Source organism: Mus caroli, unplaced genomic scaffold, assembly GCF_978045245.1.
Source record: "Mus caroli unplaced genomic scaffold, Mus_caroli_1 scaffold_8, whole genome shotgun sequence".
Taxonomy (NCBI): Eukaryota; Metazoa; Chordata; class Mammalia; order Rodentia; family Muridae; genus Mus; species Mus caroli.
In genome coordinates, this window is record NW_028227263.1 from 25,340,237 (window position 1) to 25,363,575 (window position 23,339).

General features: G+C 40.0%; 2 protein-coding genes across 2 annotated transcripts in view; both read right to left on the minus strand.

Moving 5' to 3' along the window:
* The window catches only part of LOC110298057 (uncharacterized), a 75,744-nt gene extending 75,063 nt beyond the window's left edge, over positions 1-681 (minus strand). Inside the window, exon 1 of the mRNA XM_085841354.1 lies at positions 384-681. Coding sequence (XP_085697480.1) covers positions 384-628 — 245 coding nt within the window. The 5' untranslated portion in view covers positions 629-681. The remainder of the gene's footprint in view (positions 1-383) is intronic.
* Positions 682-8,959: 8,278 nt separating this feature from the next.
* The window catches only part of LOC110299107 (phospholipid-transporting ATPase ABCA3-like), a 127,117-nt gene continuing 112,737 nt past the window's right edge, over positions 8,960-23,339 (minus strand). The window contains exons 24-31 of the mRNA XM_029479129.2: positions 20,176-20,363; positions 19,101-19,226; positions 18,677-18,871; positions 13,697-13,884; positions 13,167-13,337; positions 12,611-12,801; positions 9,821-9,894; positions 8,960-9,302 (exon numbers count right to left, since the gene is read on the minus strand). Of these exons, the coding sequence (XP_029334989.1) occupies positions 9,162-9,302; positions 9,821-9,894; positions 12,611-12,801; positions 13,167-13,337; positions 13,697-13,884; positions 18,677-18,871; positions 19,101-19,226; positions 20,176-20,363 (1,274 nt within the window). The 3' untranslated portion in view covers positions 8,960-9,161. The remainder of the gene's footprint in view (positions 9,303-9,820; positions 9,895-12,610; positions 12,802-13,166; positions 13,338-13,696; positions 13,885-18,676; positions 18,872-19,100; positions 19,227-20,175; positions 20,364-23,339) is intronic.

Below are 23,339 nucleotides of genomic sequence, written 5' to 3' on the forward strand. Positions count from 1 at the left end.
CCTAGTCTTATCAGGTAACAAAATATTTTCCGATGTCCATATAGTGTTATAGCCTCTCAAATACGTACTTTACTAGATATAAATCAAGAGCTTGGAGCAGAGTGTTTTTGTTAGCACGGCAAGGCCCTGGGTGCTACCCATGGCACAAATAACTACGAATAATAAGAGTTAAGTGTTTTCCTTGGCTTGAAAACATTCTCTATAAAATGCAGATATATTTTCCATTTGAGACATAAGTAGTGTTTTTTTTTTTTTTTTTTTTTTTTTTTTTTTTTTTTTTTTTTTTTTTTTTTTTTTTTTGTATAAGTAGTGTTTTGCGTATGGGGCTTTCTTCCACACAAGCCCCACATCCTCCACAGCCTCCCTCCCTTGGACCCTGCCACCTCTTCTTCTTGTCCTTGTCATTCACACTGCATTTCCCAAGCAGGAGCTGCTGCACTCTTGCTGCATCCCCGACACGCGCAGCCTTGTGGATCTTTCTTAGATCCTTGTCTTTGAGGTGGTACTTGGGAGAGAGGAGGATATTGGCACTTTCAAACCCAGTGCCCAGGGAATGTCGCTGCTGGTCGCGCAAGGATTGCAAGAGCCACCGGCTCTTCTTGGAAGACAAGCCAACCACTTTGGACATGGCAGAGGCTGTTGGACCCAGAAGCTCATTCACTCTGTCTTTCGTGCCCCAGCCCCGACCCGATCCTCAACAATATGACTGCTACTGAAGAAGCCAACAGCCAGAGCTCGCGCAGCTCCCACAGAATCCCAACTGAGAAGCTCTGTGGTTTGGGATTGGAGAAAGATTAGCGGTTGCCTAGCAACTCTGTAACCACACCTGCTTTGGTGCTCAGTTGTCACAGCCGAGTAGCCAATGGTGCTCAGTGAGCTGAGTGCAGCTCGGGATCTGTCAAAACCTAACTGCTTTCAAATGAATTTAACTTCGTTTAACAAATGAATTTGAATTACAAACCCAACTTTCCGTAATATCTCTGCAAAACCAATAGAATAAAAGTCCAGACTTAATCAACCCCAAATCCTCATCACCCAGATGACCATCCCCTGAAAATACTGTCATTAGCAGGGGCGTGTAATACACGACTTGCATGCCAGTAAATCAGAGATGTTCACATGTCTCTTGACGTAAGAGGCATGGTTTTTGGAAAACAGTCTATGAAGACATCTACTTTGTCATCTAGGCTGTGGTTGTCGGTGGCCACCTGTCATGGGTCAGACAGTGTGCTGGCCACAGTAGCACATGGACAGGAGCACTGGTCAGAATCAGCACAGACAAGGGTGACAACTTGGGCTGCTGGAACTGCAGGCAGGGCCTGGAGAAGCCACCTCACATTAGGTTGTCTCTCCACACAGCCCAGAGCAGGGTTCACTGTCAGGTAGATGGAAGCCTTGGAATACCGTCATGGAGATGGAGCTTGACTCAAGGTGGGCCCAGCCAGGCCTCATTAATTTGGAATGCGACGGACAAATATTTAGATTATTATGGTTTGGGCAGTTTGCAATAAAACCTTCTAAACGTTTGCATATATGTGAACACCATTTTTTCCCCTCTGGTGCTAAAATTTAGGATTGGAGCTACTGAAATAAAATACATTTTTATATTCGTATTTAAAAATCTATTGCATTGTTCTCCAAGGAGGCTGTATGTTTTAACCAGCAAGGCCAATTCTCTCACTTCACCAAATTTTGGTGCAGTGGTAGATTTTACTTTAGCTGTGTAGTGGCATCTCACTGAGGACCGAATGCGCATTTCCCCAATGACCATGGGTGCTGAGACGTTCTGATCTGCTTCTGTATATTGTCTTCAGAAGTTTGTCTATCCAAGTGTCTGCCTGTTCTTATTTTTAAAATTGTGTTTTGATAATTCTTTGTATGTTTTGGAAACAAATTTGTTGGCTATGTCACCTTCAAATACTCTGAGCCTGGTATCTTAAAGTGTTTTTCCTCCCAAAGCATAATAATTAATTTCAGTGAAGTTAAATTTATTACTTTCTCTTTTGGATTATGGTTTTTTTTCTTATAGCCAAAAATTCTGTGTTGGCGGCAACTTTACAATAGCTTAAACTTTTTTTTTTTTTTGCTAACACATCAATTAACAAATATCACTATAGCATTTTATATAAGTATGTAATGTCCTTTAAACAAAGGTTTTTTTTTATACTCCCATGTTTGCTTCCACAGATTTCAGTTTATTTTCTATATTTAAATCTATGGTACATTATAAGAATAAACCTTTCAATTTAGAACAGTCATGGTTATGGGGAGGAATTGAACAAGATAGTATGAAATGTTCTGATAGTCTCCAAACCAGTGTCCCTATCATGAACACATCACATTAAGGGTGGGACTGCACCAACATTGCTGTTACTAGCTAAAGTTCAGATTTTTCAAGCTGTAACCTCATTATTCTTCTACATTCCAGGGCACTGCCTTACTGAGCCCACAGATCTCCTTGGGTGTCTATTCAGTTGTGACAGCTTCTCAGCTTTTTTTTTTTGCTGTTGTTTTTGATGATTTTGACTATTTTGTGAGGTGTGTGTGTGTGTGTGTGCTTGCGCAGAAGTGCATGTGTAGGTGTGGGCATGTGAGTGCATAGAGGCCAGAGGTCAACTTCACTTGTTGTGTGTGTGTGTGTGTGTATATGTGTATGTAGTCTGTCTATCATCTATGGATCTATCTTTTTAGAAGACAGTTTTTCACTGTGCACCAGAGCTTTTGACAGTTATATTAGGCTTGCTTGCCAGCAAATCCCAAGGGTCTATCTGTTTCCCCCTTTCCAGCGCTGGTGTTACAACACCCTGCCAGGCCTTCTCCCTGTGTGCTGACATCACATTTAGGTTTTCACTCTCCCACAGCTAGCACTTCACTGCAACCACTTCTGCAGCCTTGATTTCAAGTGTTCTGGAGTGCACTTACTAGGCACTTCATAGGCTTAACCTCAGCTAGATTCTGCCTCAGGTTCTTCTCACAGCTAAACAGGCATATAGTTTTAGGAAGTGAAATGTTTGAATATTTGGTCCCTAGTTGAGGGAACGATTTAACAAGGAAGGATTAGGAGCCTCCTTAGAGGATTGTGACCTCCTAAGAGGAGGTGTGTCACTAGGGGTGGGTGGGCTTTGGGACTCCACAAGCCTCTGCTCTCTTTGCCTCTTGCTTCTGGATCAGGATGTGAGCCCTCAGAGCAGCCCTGCTGCTATGCCTTTGCTCCGCCATCATGGATTCTTTTTTTTTATTTTTTAAACTTAATTTATTATTCTTCATATATATAGATATTTTCTTTATTTACATTTCAAATGTTATCCCCTTTCCTGGTTTCCCCTTTACAAGCCCCCTATCCCATACCTCCTCACTCCCCCTCCCCACTCACCAACCTACCCATTCCTGCTTCCCTATCCTGGTGGGGCATTGAGCCTTCACAGGACCAAGGGCCTCTCCTCCCACTGTTGTATGACAAGGCCATCCTCTGCTACATATGCGGCTGGAGCCATGGGCCCCTCCATGTGTTCTCTTTGGTTGGTGTTTTTAGTCCCTGGGAGCTCTGGGTGGTCTGGTTGGCTGATACTGTTGTTCTTCCTATGGGGTTGCAAACCCCGTCAGCTCCTTTGGTCCTTTCTTTAGCTTCTTCACTGGGGGCCCTGTGCTCAGTCCAATGGTTGGCTGTAAGCATCCACCCCTATATTTGTCAGGCTCTGGCAGAGCCTCTCAGGAGACAGCTATATCAAGCTCTGGTCAGCAAGCACTGGTTGGCTTCCAAAATAGTATTTGGGTTTGGTAACTGTGTATGGGATGGATCCCCAGGTGGGTCAGTCTCTGGATGGCCTTTCCTTCAGTCTCTGCTTCACACTTTGTCTCTAACTCCTTCCATGGGGATTTTTTTTTTTTTTGTTCCCACCTTCTAAGAAGGACTGAAGTATCCACACTTTGGTCTTCCTTCTCCTTGAACTTCATGTGGTCTGTGAATTGTATCTTGGGTATTCCAAGCTTCTGGGCTAATATCCACTTATCAGTGAGTGCATACCATGTGTACTTTTTTGTGATTGGGAGCCTATGTCTTTTAACTGAAGAACTAAGGTTTTTAAGGTGATTACTGAAATTTATGGTTCAAAGGCATGTGTTGACTGCATTTTTTCCCTCTTTTATTTGCTCTTTGTGTTTTTAGTTGTACTCTGTGTTTCTGTAATTATAGCTTCATTTGTTTTCTTTCTACACTCTTGGCTCTGCTTATTTCTTTCTTCGGCCTGAAATACTGCATTCTATGTTCTGTGTAGGGTTGGTCTCCTGGATAGTAATTCTTTTAGCTTGCTTCATTCATGGAAGGTTTTTCTTTCTCCTTCAAATATGGGAGATAGTTTTGTTGATTACAGTAGTCTAGCTTGTTAGTTATGATTTTTTAGCACTTGAAGTGGACTGCTCTAAGCACTTCTGGCTTCAAATTTTCCACTGAGAAATAAGATGTTATCATTATAGAGTTTCCTTTATATGTGATGTATTTTTTTTCTTGCAGCTTTCAATACATTCTTTGTTCTGTATATTCTTTGTTTAAACTATGTTACGTCATGAGGAATTTGTGTGTGTGTGTGTGTGTGTGTGTGTGTGTGAGAGAGAGAGAGAGAGAGAGAGAGAGAGAGAGAGAGACAGAGACAGAGAGAGAGAGAGATCTTTTCTTCTTGTATATGTGTTCTGTGTTATTCTTGCATATGTTTATGTTGTTCCTTAGTTTGGGGGCAACTTACTTTTATGATTATGTCAAAGATCTAGTCTTTGTCATTGACCTGGAATTATTCTCCCTCATCTATGTCTATAATTAGAAGATTTGGTTCTTTCATAGTTCCTGCTTGTTCCTTTCCCGTGCTTTTTTTTTTTAAATATATCATTTACTTGTGTGATTTAATTCCTCTGTATTTGAGTCCTGACAGTCAGTGTAGCCATTTATTTTTGAGGGTTTTCCTTGAGTTTTCTAGTTGGGTTATTGACTTCAATTCTGTCTTCATTAGAACTTGAAGTCTTATCAATATTTCTATCTCTTCTTTGAATTCTGACTCCAAATCTTGTCATTTTCCCAGTATATTTGTATATGAGTATATTTATAGCTTCTTGGACATCACTCAGGTATTTATTGTTATACTCTTGAAGCTTAATGATGTATTACCTTGCTTCTTCTTTATATTTATTGAATTCTTTGATACATTTTATTTTTTTATTTATTTTTTATTTTTTTAATATATTTTTTATTACATATTTTCCTCAATTACATTTCTAATGCTATCCCAAAAGTCTCCCACACCCTCCCCCCCACTTCCCTACCCACCCATTCCCATTTTTTTGGCCCTGGTGTTCCCCTGTACTGGGGCATATAAAGTTTGCATGTCCAATGGGCCTCTCTTTCCAGTGATGGCCGACTAGGCCATCTTTTGATACATATGCAGCTAGAGTCAGGAGCTCCGGGGTACTGGTTAGTTCATAATGTTGCAGGGTTGCAGATCTCTTTAGCTCCTTGGATACTTTCTCTAGCTCCTCCATTGGGGGCCCTGTGATCCATCCAATAGCTGACTGTGAGCATCCACTTCTGTGTTTGATAGGCCCCAGCCTAGTCTCACAAGAGACAGCTATATCTTTGATACATTTTAATTCTGTGTTCTAGGGACTAGTGTGCTTGAATGTAGACATTCTGTTTTGGCCATTCATATTGTTTCTTTTGTTTTTGTGATGAGACTTGAGTATGTGGACTTTGATTATAGGTCTGATGTGAAATTCTGGTCTGTGCAGGCCTGTGTGACTGGAACTAGGGTAAAATAATCGGCTATATGAGCTGTTTGTTTGGACCTAGGCCAGGCACAGCCAGTACGTGAGCCTTGGTCTGGAGCTACAGCTATAGGTGGGGGAAGCAGAGAAGAGCAGGTGGAGAGAATCACCGGGTAGAGTCAGAGCAATGGGTCCTGAGGTCCGTGAGTGCAGTGATGGCATCATGACAGTGGTGTAGATGAGAGAGGGAAGAAGAAGTGATTTACTGTAGCTGTCCAGCAGCCATGGAGAACTGGGTACCTGGAAGGAGAGCTGGGGATGGAACTAGGATGGGCAGATGAGAGAAATAACGAGCCACGACAAAGTTCTCTGATCACTGTTCAAATTTTAATGTTCAGCTCTGAATATATATGGGGAAACCCAAGGACCCATCCCTTTGTTTCAGTTGGATTGAGTTGCAAAGGAAGCTCTTCAGCAGCTCAGGGGGCAGACAGTTGCTCAAGTCTCAGGCAGGAAGATTTAAATGTAGGGAGGCCAGGCCCTTGGCTCCAGTGTTGGAGACTTGTTTAGCCAACTCAAGGCTAGGGGAAGGGCACAATTTTCCAGTCAAAGACGTTCAAAACAATATTGGTTCATGAATTAAAAGTCTGGGGCTAGGCCCCTGCTAAATTGTGACTTTATGTTGCAGACTATTTTTGGATGATTTTAGAGCAGTGGCCTAAATTCCAAGAATAATACTAATATTTTATTCCAGAAAGATGGCCAGAAACTCAAGAGTTCCTCTCTCATAACATGAGCATCATTTGGCCGTTAGTGCTTATTCGCAAGAATTAAATACTAATGAACCAACATAAATCATGATATTGCTATAGTTAAATCCTCTGGTTTTGATTCAGGACTCCCATGCCAGCAGACTGAAAAGCTAACTTTAAAAAGTTGTGTTTGAAAGAATTCTCACCTGAGGAATACCGAATGGCTGAGAAACACCTGAAAAAATGTTCAGCATCGTAATCATCAGGGAAATGCAAATCAAAACAACCCTGAGATTCCATCTCACACCAGTCAGAATGGCTAAGATCAAAAATTCAGGAAACAGCAGATGCTGGCAAGGATATGGAGAAAGGGGAACACTCCTCCATTGTTGGTGTGATTGCAAGCTTGTACACCCACTCTGGAAATCAGTCTGGCGGTTCCTCAGAAAATTGGACATGGTACTACCGGAGGATCCAGCAATACCTCTCTTGGGCATATTTCCAGAAGATGTTCCAACTAGTAAGAAAGAAACATGCTCCACTATGTTCATAGTAGCCTTATTTATAATAGCAGGAAGCTGGAAAGAACCCAGATGCCCCTCAACAGAGGAATGGATACAGAAAATGTGGTACATTTACACAATGGAGTACTACTCAGCTATTAAAAAGAATGAATTTATGAAATTCCTAGGCAAATGGTTGGACCTGGAGGGCATTATCCTGAGTGAGGTAACCCAATCACAAAAGAACTCAAATGATATGTACTCACTGATAAGTGGGTATTAGCCCAGAAACTTAGAATACCCAAGATATAAGTTACAATTTACAAAACACATGAAACTCAAGAAGAACGAAGACCAAAGTGTGGACACTTTGCCCCTTCTTAGAATTGGGAACAAAACACCCATGGAAGGAGTTACAGAGACAAAGTTTGGAGCTGAGACAAAAGGATGGACCATCTAGATGGCCATATACAGGGATCCATCCCATAATTAGCCTCCAAACGCTGACACTATTGCATACACTAGCAAGATTTTGCTGAAAGGACCCTGATATAGCTGTCTCTTGTGAGACTACGCTGGGGCCTAGCAAACACAGAAGTGGATGCTCACAGTCAGCTATTGGATGGATCACAGGGCCCCCAATGGAGGAGCTAGAGAAAGTATCCAAGGAGCTAAAGGGATCTGTAACCCTATAGGTGGAACAACATTATGAACTAACCAGTACCCCGGAGCTCCTGACTCTAGCTGCGTATGTATCAAAAGATGGCCTAGTCAGCCATCACTGGAAAGAGAGTCCCATTGGACTTACAAACTTTATATGCCCCAGTACAGGGGAACGCCAGGGCCAAAAAGTGGGAGTGGGTGGGAAGGTATGGGGGACTTTTGGGATAGCACTGGAAATGTAAATGAGGAAAATACCTAATAAAAAAAAGTTGTGTTTGTGTATGAGCCTGTGTGAGTGTATATGTGTGTACTTTCTGCTTATTCTTTTGTGGCATAGCCTCTCCCTGAACTTGGGGCTTACATTTCCTTGGCAAGACTGAAAGTCAGCAAACCCCAATGATGTTCTTGCCTCTACTCTTCTTGGATATAGGGTTACAGGTATTTATGGGATACCCAACCTTGTTATGTATGTTTTGTAGCTCTGCTCCTCATGATTGTACAGCAAGTGGTCTTAACTACTAGGCCACCACTCTAGCCTCTAACTTCTATTATTATTACTTTTTGGTTGCACACCAGTGTTTATTGCATAATTCTTCACAATTGCCAAGTAACCAAATCAATGAAGGTGTCCAAAAACAGAAAGGGAGACCAGCAAAATGTGGATATATATATATATATATATATATATATATATGAATGTTTCTCAGCCACCAAGAAAAAAATGAGGTTAAATTATTTGCAAGAAAATGAACACATGCAAAAAAAAAATCATATTAAGCAAATTAAGCCAGTCTCAGAGAGACAAATATAGTTTCTCATTTTGAGATCCTAGGCTTTCCATGGTCAAATAAAACCATGTGTGTGTGTGTGTGTGTGTGTGTGTGTGTGTCTAAAATGACAGCAGAAGGCGCCCACAGGAGCAAAGGGAACAAACAAGAGTGAGAAAGGACAAGCAAAGAGGAGCTCAAGTGGGAGAAATGCTCAAATGTAAAATTATGACTATATGAAGACTAAAAAGTAAATAAATTAAAATGTAAAAACAATAGTCCCAAACAAAAATAATGGCTTACTTTCTACTGATCAATATGCTTTTTTTAGATGACCCCACTCCATTCTCTGAACTCATAAAGGTAGAAAGTGTCAGGCCTGGTCAACAGCAGGAAACCTGGAGTTGAGAGAAAATAAGCAAAGCCCCCAGATAAAGAAGCTGTCGGCGTCAGAGCTAAGAGTCGGGCTCAGCTCACGACTAAGACTTGAAGAGACTTTCAGAGCTGTGCATGGGCGGCAGAAGGAGAATAAAGAGCTAACTTTTACATTTAGAAGTAGAGCAAAATGAATCTTCATAGTTCTGATAATCTGTTATTCACTTTAACTTTTAAAGACAGCAAGCTATCCAGTTCAGGGTTTTTATCTGTAGATGTGTATATCTCGAGACTTCTATGTATTTGGTGCAGGCAGCAGTCTGAGAAGGAGGGTCACTGGTTGGACTGCAAGCTTACTGCAGCTTTATTTCCTGATACGTTCTCATTTTATCAGTATTAGCGAAAGTCAGAAAGATTTGTTCAAGGGTTACTCGTTTGACAGAATAGTCTTCTAACTTGAACAGCACTTTAGCTTCCTCCAAAATTGCAAATACCTTAAAAACAAACAAACAAACAAACAAACAAACAAACAAACAAACAAAGACAAAGTTATCACATAGAATCTCTAGGTGACCCTTCCCTCACTTGACCTCCCCCAACCAGGACAAAAAGATAAAAGAAGCCACAAAACACAAGAGAAAATGACTGAAAAGCAGATTGGAAGCAGCTGTCTTGCCTGCTGCATCATTCTGCGTACACATACTTTTTAGACAGAAATTCTACATGTAGCCTGGGCTGGACTCAAACTGGATATTATCCTGTCCTGACTCCAGAGTCCAGGAACTGCAGGCCTTCCCATCCATGCCTACCTAACCATCACCATTCTTTTGTTGAACATGACATAACAATAGAATTTAGGGGTTAGAACACTCAATTAAATTCAGGAGGCCTTGGGAAAGTAACAACATTTCTAATTCTCTTCTAATTAGATTCTCATTCCATATGCTTAAGTCCTAATATTTTCTATTTGTCCTCTATTAACACATTAGATTGACATGAATTTTGCAATCACCTTTCCCCAGTAGATTTCCTTGCTTGGAATATAGTAGCCAATAGTCCCATGAAATTCCTGGAATTTGATGTTACCTAAGAAGAGAAAGATTTTTGACAAGTGATTAATGGAGAGGATCATAGTGTTTCTTTGTTGTAATAATAATAATAATAATAGTAGTAGTAGTAGTAGTAGTACAGTATTGCTTTATAGTTTTGGCTGACCTGAAACTTGCTATGCAGTCGAGGCTGCCCTGAATTTATGGCAATCAACTGTCTTTCATGTTCCAGAGTTACAGGTGTGCACTAGATACTACTATTTGGCAGTTTTTAAAAACTCCTATGTAGTTTCTATTTTAATGGCCCCCGCATATGCCAGAGAAAATATGTTAAATTAATACAAAGGATGATATAATCCTCAAGATTATAATTACTAACAGGGATGTCATTAATTATCTCAATATATTTACTTCTTTATAAAATACTGCCTTATTACTTATAGTTTGAAAAACTGCAGAGAGTTGGCTAATTAAATCTGGTAAAAAAATCATAGCTTACATGACTATCTACAAAACCCAAGAGAAAGTGGGGAAGAGCCTCGAGGACATGGGCACAGGGGAAAATTTCCTGAACAGAACAACAATGGCTTATGTTCTAAGATCAAGAATCGACAAATAGGACCTCATAAAATTACAAAGCTTCTGTAAGGCAAAGGACAAAAAGCAACCAACAGATTAGGAAAAGATCTTTACCAGTCCTACATCCAACAGAGGGCTAATATGCAGTATATACAAAGAACTCAAGAAGTTAGATTCCAGAGAACCGAATAACCCTATTAAAAATGGCGTACAGAGCTAAACAAAGAATTCTCAGCTGAGGAATACCAAATGGCTCAGAAGCACCAATGCCCCAGTGTAGGAATTTCAGGGTGTGAAGGCGGGAGTGGGTGGGTTGGTGGGGGTTCACTCTCATAGAAGCAGGTGGAGGGAGGGTGGGATAGGGAGTTTTTGGGGTGGGAGGAACTGGGAAAGGGGATAACATTTGAAATGTAAATAAAGAAAATATCTAATAAAAAGAAACTTTCTCCTAGAAGTTGCCTTAGTCATAGTAATTTATCAGAGTGACGGAAAGTAACGAACATGTATAGCTTAGTGACTCACAGTAAGGTTAAATATAACCAACACCCAATACTCTAGATGTCATCTGTGTTGTGACCAACTAATTTTCTCTTCCTTAATGGCAACCACTTTCTTGATTAAGCACCCATAGTTTCTATGGCTAAGCATCTCTTAGCTTTCTTTATTGTATTATTATTTAAGAACATATTCTTAAATATAATTGCTTTGTTTTTAATTCATTGTTCTTTACACAAAGACATACATATACTACATATTCTTTTAATTTCTAGCTTTTAAAATATGTTGTAATATATAGCTTTTATCATTAACTATACATCCAACAGAAGGCTAATATCCAAAGTATATGAAGAAATAAAAAAACTAGATATCAAAACAAATAATGCAATTAAAAATGTGTATATATTTGAACAGAGAATCATTAAAAGAGGAAACTCAAATAGCTGAGAAACAAAGAAATGTTCAACATCCTTATCTATCAGGGAAATGCAAATCAAAACTATTTTGAGGTTCCATCTTATACCTGTTAGAATGACTTTGATCAGAAACACAAGTGACAGCTCATGCTGGCAAGAATGTGGAGTAAGGGGAACACTAATCCATTGCTGGTGGGAGTGCAAACTTGTATAGGCACTACAGACATCAGTGTGGAAATCAGTATGGCAGTTCCTCAGAAAATTGGGAATCGATCTATCTCAAGATCCAGGTATATACCCAAAGGACACTTCATCTTATCACAAGGACACTTGCTTAACCACATTTGTGGCTGTTCTATTTATAATAGCTAGTAATTGGAAACAATCTAGATGTCCCTGAACTGAAGAATGGATAAAGAAAATGTGGTACATTTATACAATGAAGTGTTATACATTTATACATGATAAATAGTTATCATGAAATTTGTAGGCAAATGGATGGAATTAGAAAACATCATCTTGAATGAGGTAACCCAGATTCAGAAAGATATAAAATATGGTCCATATTCACTTATATGTAGATATTTGTCATATAATAATAACAACAACAATATAATAATAATAATAATAATAATAATAATAATAATAACTCAACTATAGTTTGTAGACCTAGAGAGGTCAGGTACAGCTGAAGGTACTAAGACATGGAAAAGGAAATAGAATAAATTTTCTGGGTGGATTGGGTGCTGGGAGGGGGCAAGAATGTCAGGATCAGGTGGAGAGAGAGAGGGAAGATGGAGTTGAGGAAGGGGGTGTGGGGAGAGACAGCTATAATTGAAGGGCATTTGAGGTCTGGTAACCATAGAAATTTCCTTAAATATATGAAGGTGATTCTAATGAAATATCCACATAGTGAGAGGGACTGAGTCCCGATTGGCCATTTCTTGTCACCAAACAAAGCTTCTATAACCATGTCTGGGTTATAGTATATTGGGTTCTTGGTCAAAGGGATCACACAGAAATTCCCAAACAACACAGGCTGTTGCTAAGACAATAGGTTGCTCTTCACAAACTGACAGTAAGGCTCCAGTGTTGAAGACAAACTTTACACAACTCATAGAAATTCACAGAAAGTATTAAAATGAGCTTAGTAGAAGGGTTCAATAAATATGAGCAATTCAATGAGAAGTATAATTGAAAGCATGTAGCATAATAGTAAACATGACTTTAACAGTGATGAATCAACCACACCTATGTTACCTGGGAAAGTTACTTTAATGAAATTTTTGAACTCTTCTACTTTATCTTCATCCTTAGCAATATTGATTCTTACTGTTAGAGTGTATACATGACCAAACCTCTTTCTGACATGCTGGGGGGTGCCTAGGCATGTAAACCTCCCTTTCACCATGATGGCCAGCCTAGTACACAGGGCCTCACATTCTTCCATTCTGGGAGGAAAAAAGAAGATATGACTTAGGAGACTCAGGGAATACATTCAAACAACTAGGGTTGGAAGTCTTAGAACTGGAAGCCTTGGCATTACAGAGAGTCACCACTAAGATCATATTTGGAAAGAGAACATTTGGAAATTTAAAGCAGTACATACCCAAATCCTCACTGAATTAGCTAACTAGTATTTTCTCTCAGTTGATTGTATCAGTCAACTGAGCTCTCATGTAGCAGGTTCACCCACAGTTGCTTCTCTGTAGCTCCTGTGTTTAGGAAAGTTTACTGACTCAGTCCTGGCAGAAATTAATTTCATCCTATACCCTTGCAGCTTCTAGTTTCCAGACAAGCTTCCAATGGCTCTTACCTGTGGGAAGTTATGATGATAGCTTTACCAGTCTTACAGATCCATGTAATTGTTTCCCAGAGCAGATGCTGAGCTACTGGGTCCATGCCAATAGATGGTTCATCCAGGAAGACAACTGAAGACTTTCCCATTAGGGCGATAGCAGTGCTTAGCCTACGTTTGCTTCCAGCACTTCATAATGTGAAGAAGAAAGAGTAATAGATGTCATTAACTCATAGGATTGTTTATACATTCAGGTTACTGGATAAAACTCAAAATAGATTATTCAAGTGTGTGTGTGTGTGTTATTTCCAAGGAGTTACAGAGATTCTTTTTTTTAATGCAAAAATTGTTCAAATCTGCAAAAGGTTAACCCCATCCAAGTTGCAAATGGGATATGTTGTTTCCCTGATGTCTGAGCTTGGCAGGGTGCTAAGTTATTTTAATCACTGCCTCCATGTGCCAGAGATAGAGGCAGGCTTTGTGGGTATTCACTCTAAACAGTAGAAGCACACAATAGTACACTTAATAGCAATGACACAATGTCTCACCTGTACGTGTGGATAAACTGGTCAGCAATGGGTTCCAGGTGCACTGAATGCAGAAAGGCTTCCACATACTCATTAATGTCTTGCTCTAGGACGCCCCACAACCTAGCATACATGACCAATGATTCCCGGCCTGTCATGTGGTTCAGCACAGATTCAGTCTGAGGACAGTAACCAATTCTTGACCTAATCTGAATCCAAAAGGGTAACTATGAACAGTAGATCCATGTCAGCTCTTCCACAGAGTATAAATCTCACAGGGATGAGGTACAGCATGCGAGGCTGTTTAACTCACAGTACTAAGAATGTTTGATACCCTACAATTCCCACTAGGAATGGGTTATTCTTCCTCCTTTAGCATTTTTATAGATGGAGTTCAGTGAAATAAAAGAAGGCATCAATATCACTAGGTGGAATTTCAACATATATGTATTGTAAATTACTACTATGTGTCTTTGTCTGTTAGATGAAGTTGCCTATTCAAACACTTGATTGAATGTTTAAGAGACTAGCTATGTTAATATCCCAATTAAAGTATTTTGTTTACATGAAAGGTCAGCTAATCTCTGCCAGATCAGCTCTCTCACAGACAGGAATTATAAGCTACCTGTACACTTATAAACTATATAGAAGTATATATTTTTATGTATTTAGCCAAGTCAATGCTGAAAGAATTAAGGCAACTTATCACTTCATGAGTAATGTAGAGTAAAATTTACAGTGCGAATTCAGCCTTCTCAAATGCCAGTTAAAATACTTAAATTTTGTTGAAGGATTATAACAGAATTAACACTCTCTTAATGCATCATTAATAATGTTCAGGATATAATCTAAAATTAATTGGCAAAAGATGTATGCAGATTAACCACACTTCAGCGAACTCAGTAGAAACTGGGGCACAACCACAATACTGGAATAATCAGAAGCAAATTTTAATGAAACTTACTACTATCCTTAGATGCGGAAATGAAAAAACTTGTATTTCAGATAAGTAAGGAAACACCACAGAAAATAAAACCACAACAAAGAAACAGATGAAAATTCCTGAGCTAAAACTTATGTTTGGGGGTCTGGGGAGGTGGCAGAGTTGGTAACATGCTTTGCATCCACACCTGAAGGCTGATGTTCAGATCCTTGTCTTCTCATAAAAAGCTGGGCCTGGCAGTAGTGGGAAAGAGGTAGATCAGGGGGGCTTGCTGGCCAGGAAGCCTAGTCAACTGGAGAACTTCAGCTTCAGTGAGAGACTTTATCTCAGTGAGAGATGTTGCCCTCTGGCCTCTCCAAACACAAATGTGTGCATGTGTACCCACTATTCATACATACGAACATGTACATACAAATAAAATAATTGAGTCAGGAATAAAAAAAATCAATCAAGTAAAATTAACATGAAGTTGAATGTAATTTGAAGATAAGAATAAACTAGTCAGTATGTATATGTGCACGATCATTCAAACAGAAAATATATAAGAAAATGAAGAGAAACACAGGACCTCTGGGGTGCCAGATCTAAGGGATGAACATATGTAGAAACAGACTCATGAGGGGAGCAGGAGGAACATGCAAATGTGTACTTTGTTTTGAGTATCTCTGTAGTGGGAGCCATGTTGTCTCTCCTGGGAAAGGTGCATTTATGTTCTGTAAGTGACTTCCTTGAGGCAAGGCTCCTTGGAGTCTTTCTCCCACTTGGTGAGGACCAGTGGGGATGATAACCAGAATGACTGTGTCGATCCTTTGGAGATGGAGCCATGATTCCTGCCTATTTAAAAGGTCAAGTAAAGACATGAATGATCAAGACCTTTAAAGAAGATCCCTTATTGGATGGTCTCAAAATTAATAGGAATATGTGAGGAAAATGGAGGGGGCTTGGCAATGTCAACTACTAACATGTTCTGAGGACCTAAGCATGTTCAAAAGAGTTCAAAACTTACTTAGAGAAGGTAGGGCCTAAGTGTCAACAGTAGAGAGTTCATTCTTAGGACTAGTTCACTCTAAGGATAAGTTAGTAAGTAAATTTTGCTATGCCTTTAAAAAAAGTAAGTTGGGTAGAGTCATCTTTGCCTTAGGTAAGGGCTTCTACAAAAGAAAGAACAAAAGAGTGGATGGAGAAGTGTTAATTATTAGTCTCTGCTCTTTACAGGAAAGTTTTATAGGGCAGGACCATACTGTAAAACACAGACAGATTATGGCAAAAAGACAACTTACAATGCATTGTGAGCATAGTGAATCAGGAGGTGATAAAACACAAAGGTTATAATCCTGTTAAAATTTTGGATTCTAATTGTTTTTTACTTTGAAACTGCATGTCTGCTGCTGGCCTTTGCACAAACTAGATGTGCCTGGCTAAATATAATCATTTTGGCTTGCAATACAATACTTAAATCATTATGGCTTGCAGTATTCAGGTGTGTTTAGCTATGACATAATCGTTTGGCTTGTGATAGCTGGTCCTGAATGTGGAGTTTGCAGGTGAGCTGAGGGCATGAGAGTGGGAGAACCAGCAGCCTGACCAGCTCAGATACCTCTCAGATGTTACCCCATCGATGAGCTGCTGGAGTGCATGAAGGAGCTGGCCCTACGGATTAAAAACTACAGGATCTCCATGACACAGGGCAACAACAGGATATCTGTGAGAGTCCCAGTGAGGTTGCAGTACCGATAGAGTGAGCGAGTAGCAGAAACCAGAGGCCTAGTACCAGACCATCGAGTCATTGCAATGAACATTCACAAGCAAGTAAGTATGGACCAAAGAGTATACTGTGAGACACACTGTGACACATTACAGCTTCCACTCTGAGCTTTCCTCCCTGTTGTGGGGGACTTTGCAAGAGGTATGATGAGAGGGGAGAGGAGTGGGGTTGTCGTGCATTATGTGAAATTTAGAAAGAACCAATAACAAAGTGTTTTTTTTTTTGTTTGTTTTTGTTTTTTTTTTAAATGGAGCTGTTTACATAGAGATTGGGAAGGCTATAGGGGGTTAGGAGGACACTATTTCCTAAAACAAGAATTAATCAGTGGATTATTTACTAGAGAAGGTCAGACTAGTCAATCCGTTTCCCCATGCTAAGGCAAGGAACAGCTCATCTCAAGACAGGTGAGCAGCTCACACCTGACAGCTTTGTTAAATCTAACACGATGTTGCCTAGGTGGTGTTGTGCAAAAACTGGAAGCATGATATGCATGAGGTGATGTTAAAAAAAAACCTTACAAAATGTACTTAGCTATCATTCTTATCTTAGTTATCTTTTCAATAATGAAATGCTATCTAGAAAAAAAGAAATGTATAAAGAATACACATGGACTACTTATAGGAAAGAAAATTGATATCTTTTAAATATTTCCTAGAGTTATATAATCTCACTCACAATAAGAGAAAAACTGCTTAAGTGACATTTTAAAAAATGGAACACACCAAATAAATAAATAAATAAATAAATTGACAGGGTGGGTCAAATAACCTGTTGTTCTAAGTGTGGGGAAATAGACACCGTCATACAGAGCCACTGTGCACACTCACACAGCTACCCAGGGGAAGCAGTCTGGTAACTATGAAAAGATAGTGTATGGCACACAACTATCTTCCTAATAAAATAAAAATAGGCCTTTGTAGTTGACTGTATATAAACAATGTCTGTTGCATGAAAAAGTGAAGGAATGGAGCAGAGTTAGGTACAAGAAGGACCGAGGGTCACTGGCTGTGCCACACACACACTGTTTTCATGTATGCCTTAAGTAGCAGACACATTTGTTCAGTTTAGACTCTCTGCACTGCCCTGAGGTAAATGTGCTCTGGTTGCTATATGCTCTGGTTCTTAAAAGTTGGCCTGTCTTGGTTATCTACTGACATCCTAGGTGTTAACTCTTCAGTTCCCCTTGGTTGCATATACAGCTTTCTTCAAACCTGTGTACATACTTTACGCCTGCAACCCGGCTTCTCTATGCATCACTCCACTGTACCAGGCTTCAGGGAAACCCGCTAGATAGTTTACAGGTTGACTGCACCCAAAATCACCAGTCAATTTCTTTCGTGAAAGTTTATTTCTTATCTGGCTCGAAAGAAAAATAAATTAGCCAAAATTTCCCTCTAACTCACCATTTTTTTATGATTTCTTCTCTAGTTCCTTTATTCAATATTTAAGTGTTGATAACCCACCAAATTAAGTCCATATTCTTTCTATTGTACATGTTCCTGATAGACTGTCTTATCCACTTTGACAATTTAAATTTCATCTGTACTTTGATAAATCCCATATTCATATCACCTTATATCATGTGTTCATACTCTTCAGTCTATATTCCTATTTAAATGTATCATTGATGCCTCAATATCCAATACCCTCCAAACATACTCTCACAAGATATTTACTATCTTGGTGACTGGCACCTTCACTCTCAGAAGTTCAACAAAGAAACCTGGGTCTCTCTCTCTCTCTCTCCTCCTCTTCCTCCTCCTTCCTTCCTTCCTTCCTTCCTTCCTTCCTTCCTTCCTTCCTTCCTTCCTTCCTTCCTCCCTTCCTCCCTTCCTCCTTCCCTTCCTCCTTCTCTCTCTCCCTCTCTTTCTCTCTCTCTCTCTTTTTCTTTCTTTCTTCTTTTTTCTTTCTTTTCTTTCTTTCTTTCTTTCTTTCTTTCTTTCTTTCTTTCTTTCTTTCTTTCTTTCTTTCTTCAAATAGAGTTGAATCCTTTCAATCCTTTTTTATTTCTTCTCATAGCCATTTTTTTTCTAATTAAGTATACTTCAAATTCTGTGTCAGAGTAAGTTATAGGTAATAGCTGTTCTCTCTGAGTCCAGCTGGATTTATTTACAAACATTTTGCTTCATGGGCAGGGATACTTTCCTCCTTTCAGATTCAATACAGCCTTGGAGTCTGTCAGTTCTGAGCTATGACGACCTACGTCTCAGGATTCTGAGCTTCCTTCCCCTGTTCTGTAACAATTTGCCTGGATAACTCAAGACAGGAAATCATTGGCTAAGAAGGGAAATACCTTTCTTGGGGTTCTAGTGACACTATTGCCATCAATAAACGCAATTCCAGAGGTGATAGTCTCTTCTGCGGTCAGCATTTTGAATGTAGTAGTTTTTCCTGCTCCGTTTAATCCAAGCAATCCAAAGCACTCCGACTTCTTGACTACAAGGGAGATATTTTTCACAGCCTTGACAACAGGACACTTAAAATAAATCTGAGAAAGTTAAAAAAAAAGGAAAACTCACAATGTACTGAGACACTGGTCATGGGTCAACCACAGCCATTACCTTAGGCTCCTAAAGTTAGCAAACTGTGACAATTCCATGAAAGCACTCTCCCTTCCAGCCCTTTGTAGAACTGCAGTGAACCAGTACAGCCTTGGGTAAATTCCAGGTAGGGAAGATGCTTACAGCCCAAGGCAGCTAGCCAGTAAGTGACATTACCTTTGTAACTTCATTAAGGAGCAGTGGGGTGTTCTGTAACCTGAGCAGCAGTGTGAAGACTTTTCCTTTTTCTCTTTTTATGTCTTCATCTTCATCTTCTTTGGTTCTCTGATTAGATGGTGTAGCCTATATTTTCAAGGCAAGGAGTAGTAACTCATGTGAACAGTCTACAGAGAACTGGTTTAAGCCACCAGGTTTAAGAAAGCTAACCTGTGGGTATCATCTGAAGGATATGAGAAAAATACTTGAGCAGCTTCTAAGACATTTCTGCTTCCTGAATATGTATATGCAAACACACTTCTGGCTGGCTCTACTTTAGAAGAGTATGACAGTTGAGGAGAGTCAGACAGAATTCTATAAAACAATTGTTCTAAAAATTTTGTAAGAGCATGACTACTAAGAAACAGTGATTTCTAAACACAGGAGGGGATGTGTCCATACAAACACAATGGTTGAGACAGCATGCACAAGGCATGCACAAGCTCAAGCTAGACAAAAATCCCAGCACGGATCAGGAAGGTGGACACAAAATCCCAAGGGTAGCTGAGGAGCTATTGGTAATTAATTGATAGCTGCTGGGAGACATCAATTTATTTAAAGGAATGAACCTTTTAAGGGTATGAACTCCAGTGTAAGGCTACAAATCCAAGAATATTTGGGCAGCAGAAATTGGACCCAGTGGGTTTAAAAAATAAGAAGAGGACACAAAGTTGGGTGGGTATGGAATAGGGGCTGGATCTAGGAGGAGCTGAGGGAAGGGAGGGAATATGATCAAAATACAGTGTATGAAATTCTCAAAGAATAAAAAACATGTTTCTATAGTTAAGAGTGATCAGTATGTTCTTACTAGCATAAAGACAGTTATTTCAGTTGTAGCTAACCAAGAACAGATTTGCTAGAGGATTCAAAATTTTGTACTAAACTCTAAGATGCTTATACCTCAAATGAGCCACAGATCTATTTTAGTGTAATCAAATAATATCTTCTTTAAAAAGTAATAGACATGAGAAAATTCATATTATTTCTGACCAAATGGTTTGCTTTCTTTATATTTAAAGTGTAGTTAGTTACTTACATTCCTGCCTTTTCTGAGCTTATTGTAGAAATAAAAGATAACGTTTCGAAAGACAAAGCTCTTCAGACTACAGGAAACAGACTCCAGTGATAAAAGCAAGAGGAGAAAAACCAAGCCCATGGTAGCCAGTGTGATTAGAAACTTCCCAATCCCATGCTCTCCAAAGCCATACACATTGTTCTGAGTGTCTGTGGATACAAGAGACACAATCTCCTTACTTAGAAAACTGGTACAGTTCAGGTTAGGGAATTCCCAGGGGAGTCCCACCTGCTCAGAGGAGGGAGGATGGGGGGAAGAATTATGGGAGGGGGTGAGTGAGAGGAGGATTGGGAATGGGATGTAAAATGAATAAGTAAAATAATAATAATAACAATAATAAATTATCTGAATTAAAAACAAACTGTCTTTGTTTATTCGAGACATCTCACTTAATTGAGGCTGGCCTTTTTTTTTTTTTTTTTGGTACAGAAGAATAGATCCTTGTTTATTTAACCTTATGGACATAGTACTTGATCTTCATTGTTCTTCTTTCAATGACAATGATCTCTGATTTGTAGAACAAATTTATAAATACACTTTACAGAATAACAATCTTCATTGGCAATGTACAAATTGGGATCAAAGATTTACCCTAAACTATCTAAAATAATTGTATATGTGATTTTCCTTTTTTTAATTGGATATTTTATGTATTTACATTTCAAATGTTATCCCTTTTCCCGGTTTCCCCTCCAAAACCTCCCTCTCCCCAACCCCCTCCCCATTCTTCTATGAGGGTGCTTCCCCTCCCACCCACCTACTCCCATCGCACCTACTCCCTGGCATTCCCCTACACTGGGGCATCGAGCCTTCACAGGACTAGGGCTTCTCCTTCTATTGATGCCAGACAATGAGCCATGGGTCCCCTCATGTATACTCTTTGGTTGGTGGTTTAGTCCCTGGAGCTCTGGGGTTCTGGTTGGTTGATATTGTCATTCTTCCTATAGGGTTGGTTGCAAACTCCTTCAGCTCCTTCAGTCCTTTCTCTAACTCCTCCATTGGGGACCCTGTGTTCAGTCCAATGGTTGGCTGTGAGCATCCGCCTCTGTATTTGTCAGGCTCTGGCAGAGCCTCTCAGGAGACAGCTATATCAGGCTCCTGTCAGCAAGCACTTCTTGGCATTCACAATAGTGTCTGGGTTTGGTGTCTGTAGATGGGATGGATCTCCAGGTGGGGCCGTCTCTGGATGGCCTTTCCTTCAGTCTCTGCTCCACACTTTGTCCCTGCAAGCCATTTTGGGGTAAGAATTTGGAGATGGGTGGGTGGCCCCATCCCCCAACGGGGGCCGTGCCTAACCTTTGGATATGGTCTCTATAGGTTCTCCCTCCCCTTTGTTGGGCATTTCAGCTAATTTTATCCCTATTGGGTCCTGGGGCTTCTTGCTTTTCTGGCATCTGGGACTTTCTGGTGGCTACCCTGGCCTTCAACCTGCTCTGTAGTTGAGCCCTGACCTTTCTTTCTCCAGAGTCCCAGGTTCACAGGCATTCAGCAAATAAGTAATCGTCTTGTTATCTTATTCAATCTTCCTTGATGTGGTTACTTATAGTTGTTATAAAAGTTGATTTTTTTAAACTGATTTTCCCTCTAGTTTTTCTGTTTTCCTTTTGGCACTGAGGACTGACCAGGGACCTAGAGGTGCTCTACCACCAAACTGAGCCTGACCCTTTTGCTAGTGTTCTATGGGAGACAATCTTACTATACATTCAATGAACATTTGACCTCATTTTCTGTGCAATTTTTCTCACCTCTTTTTTTTGATTTATTTTAATTTTTATTACAAGAACTTTTTATGGCTGAAGAGTCATTTTTCATTTTTAATTAAAATATAATTGCATCGCTTCCACCAACAGGAACTTTTTTATTATTACATTATTTTCTTCATTTACATTTCAAATGCTATCCCCAAAGCCCCCTATATGCCCCCCCCCGTCCTGCTCCCCAACCCACCCACTCCTGCTTCCTGGCCCTGGCATTCCCCTGTACTGGGGCATATGATCTTCGCAAGACCAAGGGCCTCTCCTCCCATTGATGGCCGACTAGGCCATCCTCTGCTACATATGCAACTAGAGACACAGCTCTGGGGGGTACTGGTTAGTTCATATTGTTGTTCCTCCTGTAGGGTTGCAGACCCCTTTAACTTCTTGGGTACTTTCTCTAGCTCCTTCATTAGGGGCCCTGTTTTCCATCCAATAGATGACTGAGTATTCACTTCTGTATTTGCTAGGCATTGGCATAGACTCACAAGAGAGAGCTATGTCAGGGTCCTGTAAGCAAAATCTTTCTGGCATATGCAATATTATCTGGGTTTCGTGGTTGTATATGGGATGGATCCCTGTGTGGGGCAGTCTCTGGATGGTCTTTCCTTTTGTCTTAGCTCCGAACTTTGTCTCTGTAATTCCTTCCATGGGTATTTTGTTCCCTATTCTAAGAAGGAACGAAGTATCTACTTTGGTCTTCCTTCTTCTTGAATTTCATGTGTTTTGCAAATTGTATCTTGGATATTCTTAGTTTCTAGGCTAATATCTGCTTATCAGTGAGTGCATACCATGTGTGTTCTTTTCTGATTGGGTTACCTCACTCAGGATGATATCCTCCAGATGCATCCATTTGCCCAAGAATTTCATGAATTCAATGTTTTTAATTGCTGAGTAGTACTCCTTTGTGTAAATGTACCACATTTCCTGTATCCATTCCTCTGTTGAGGGACATCTGGGTTCTTTATAATGGCCATCTTCTGGCTATTATAAATAAGGCTGCTATGAACATAGTGGAGCATGTGTCCTTATTACAAGTTGGAACATCTTCTGAGTATATGCCCAGGAGAGGAATTGCTGGATCGTCCGGTAGTACTATGTCCAATTTTCTGAGGAATTGCCAGACTGATTTCCAGAGTGGTTGTACAAGTTTGCAATCCCACCAGCAATGGAGGAGTCTTACCCTTTCTCCATATCCTTCTCTAGCATGTGCTGTTGCTTGAGTCTTTGATCTTAGCCATTCTGATTGGTGTAAGGTGGAATACCAGGGTTGTTTTTATTTGCATTTCCCTGATGACTAAGGATGTTGAGCATTTCTTTAAGTGCTTTTTGGCCATTTGAGATTCTTCTGTTGAGAAATCTGTTTAGCTC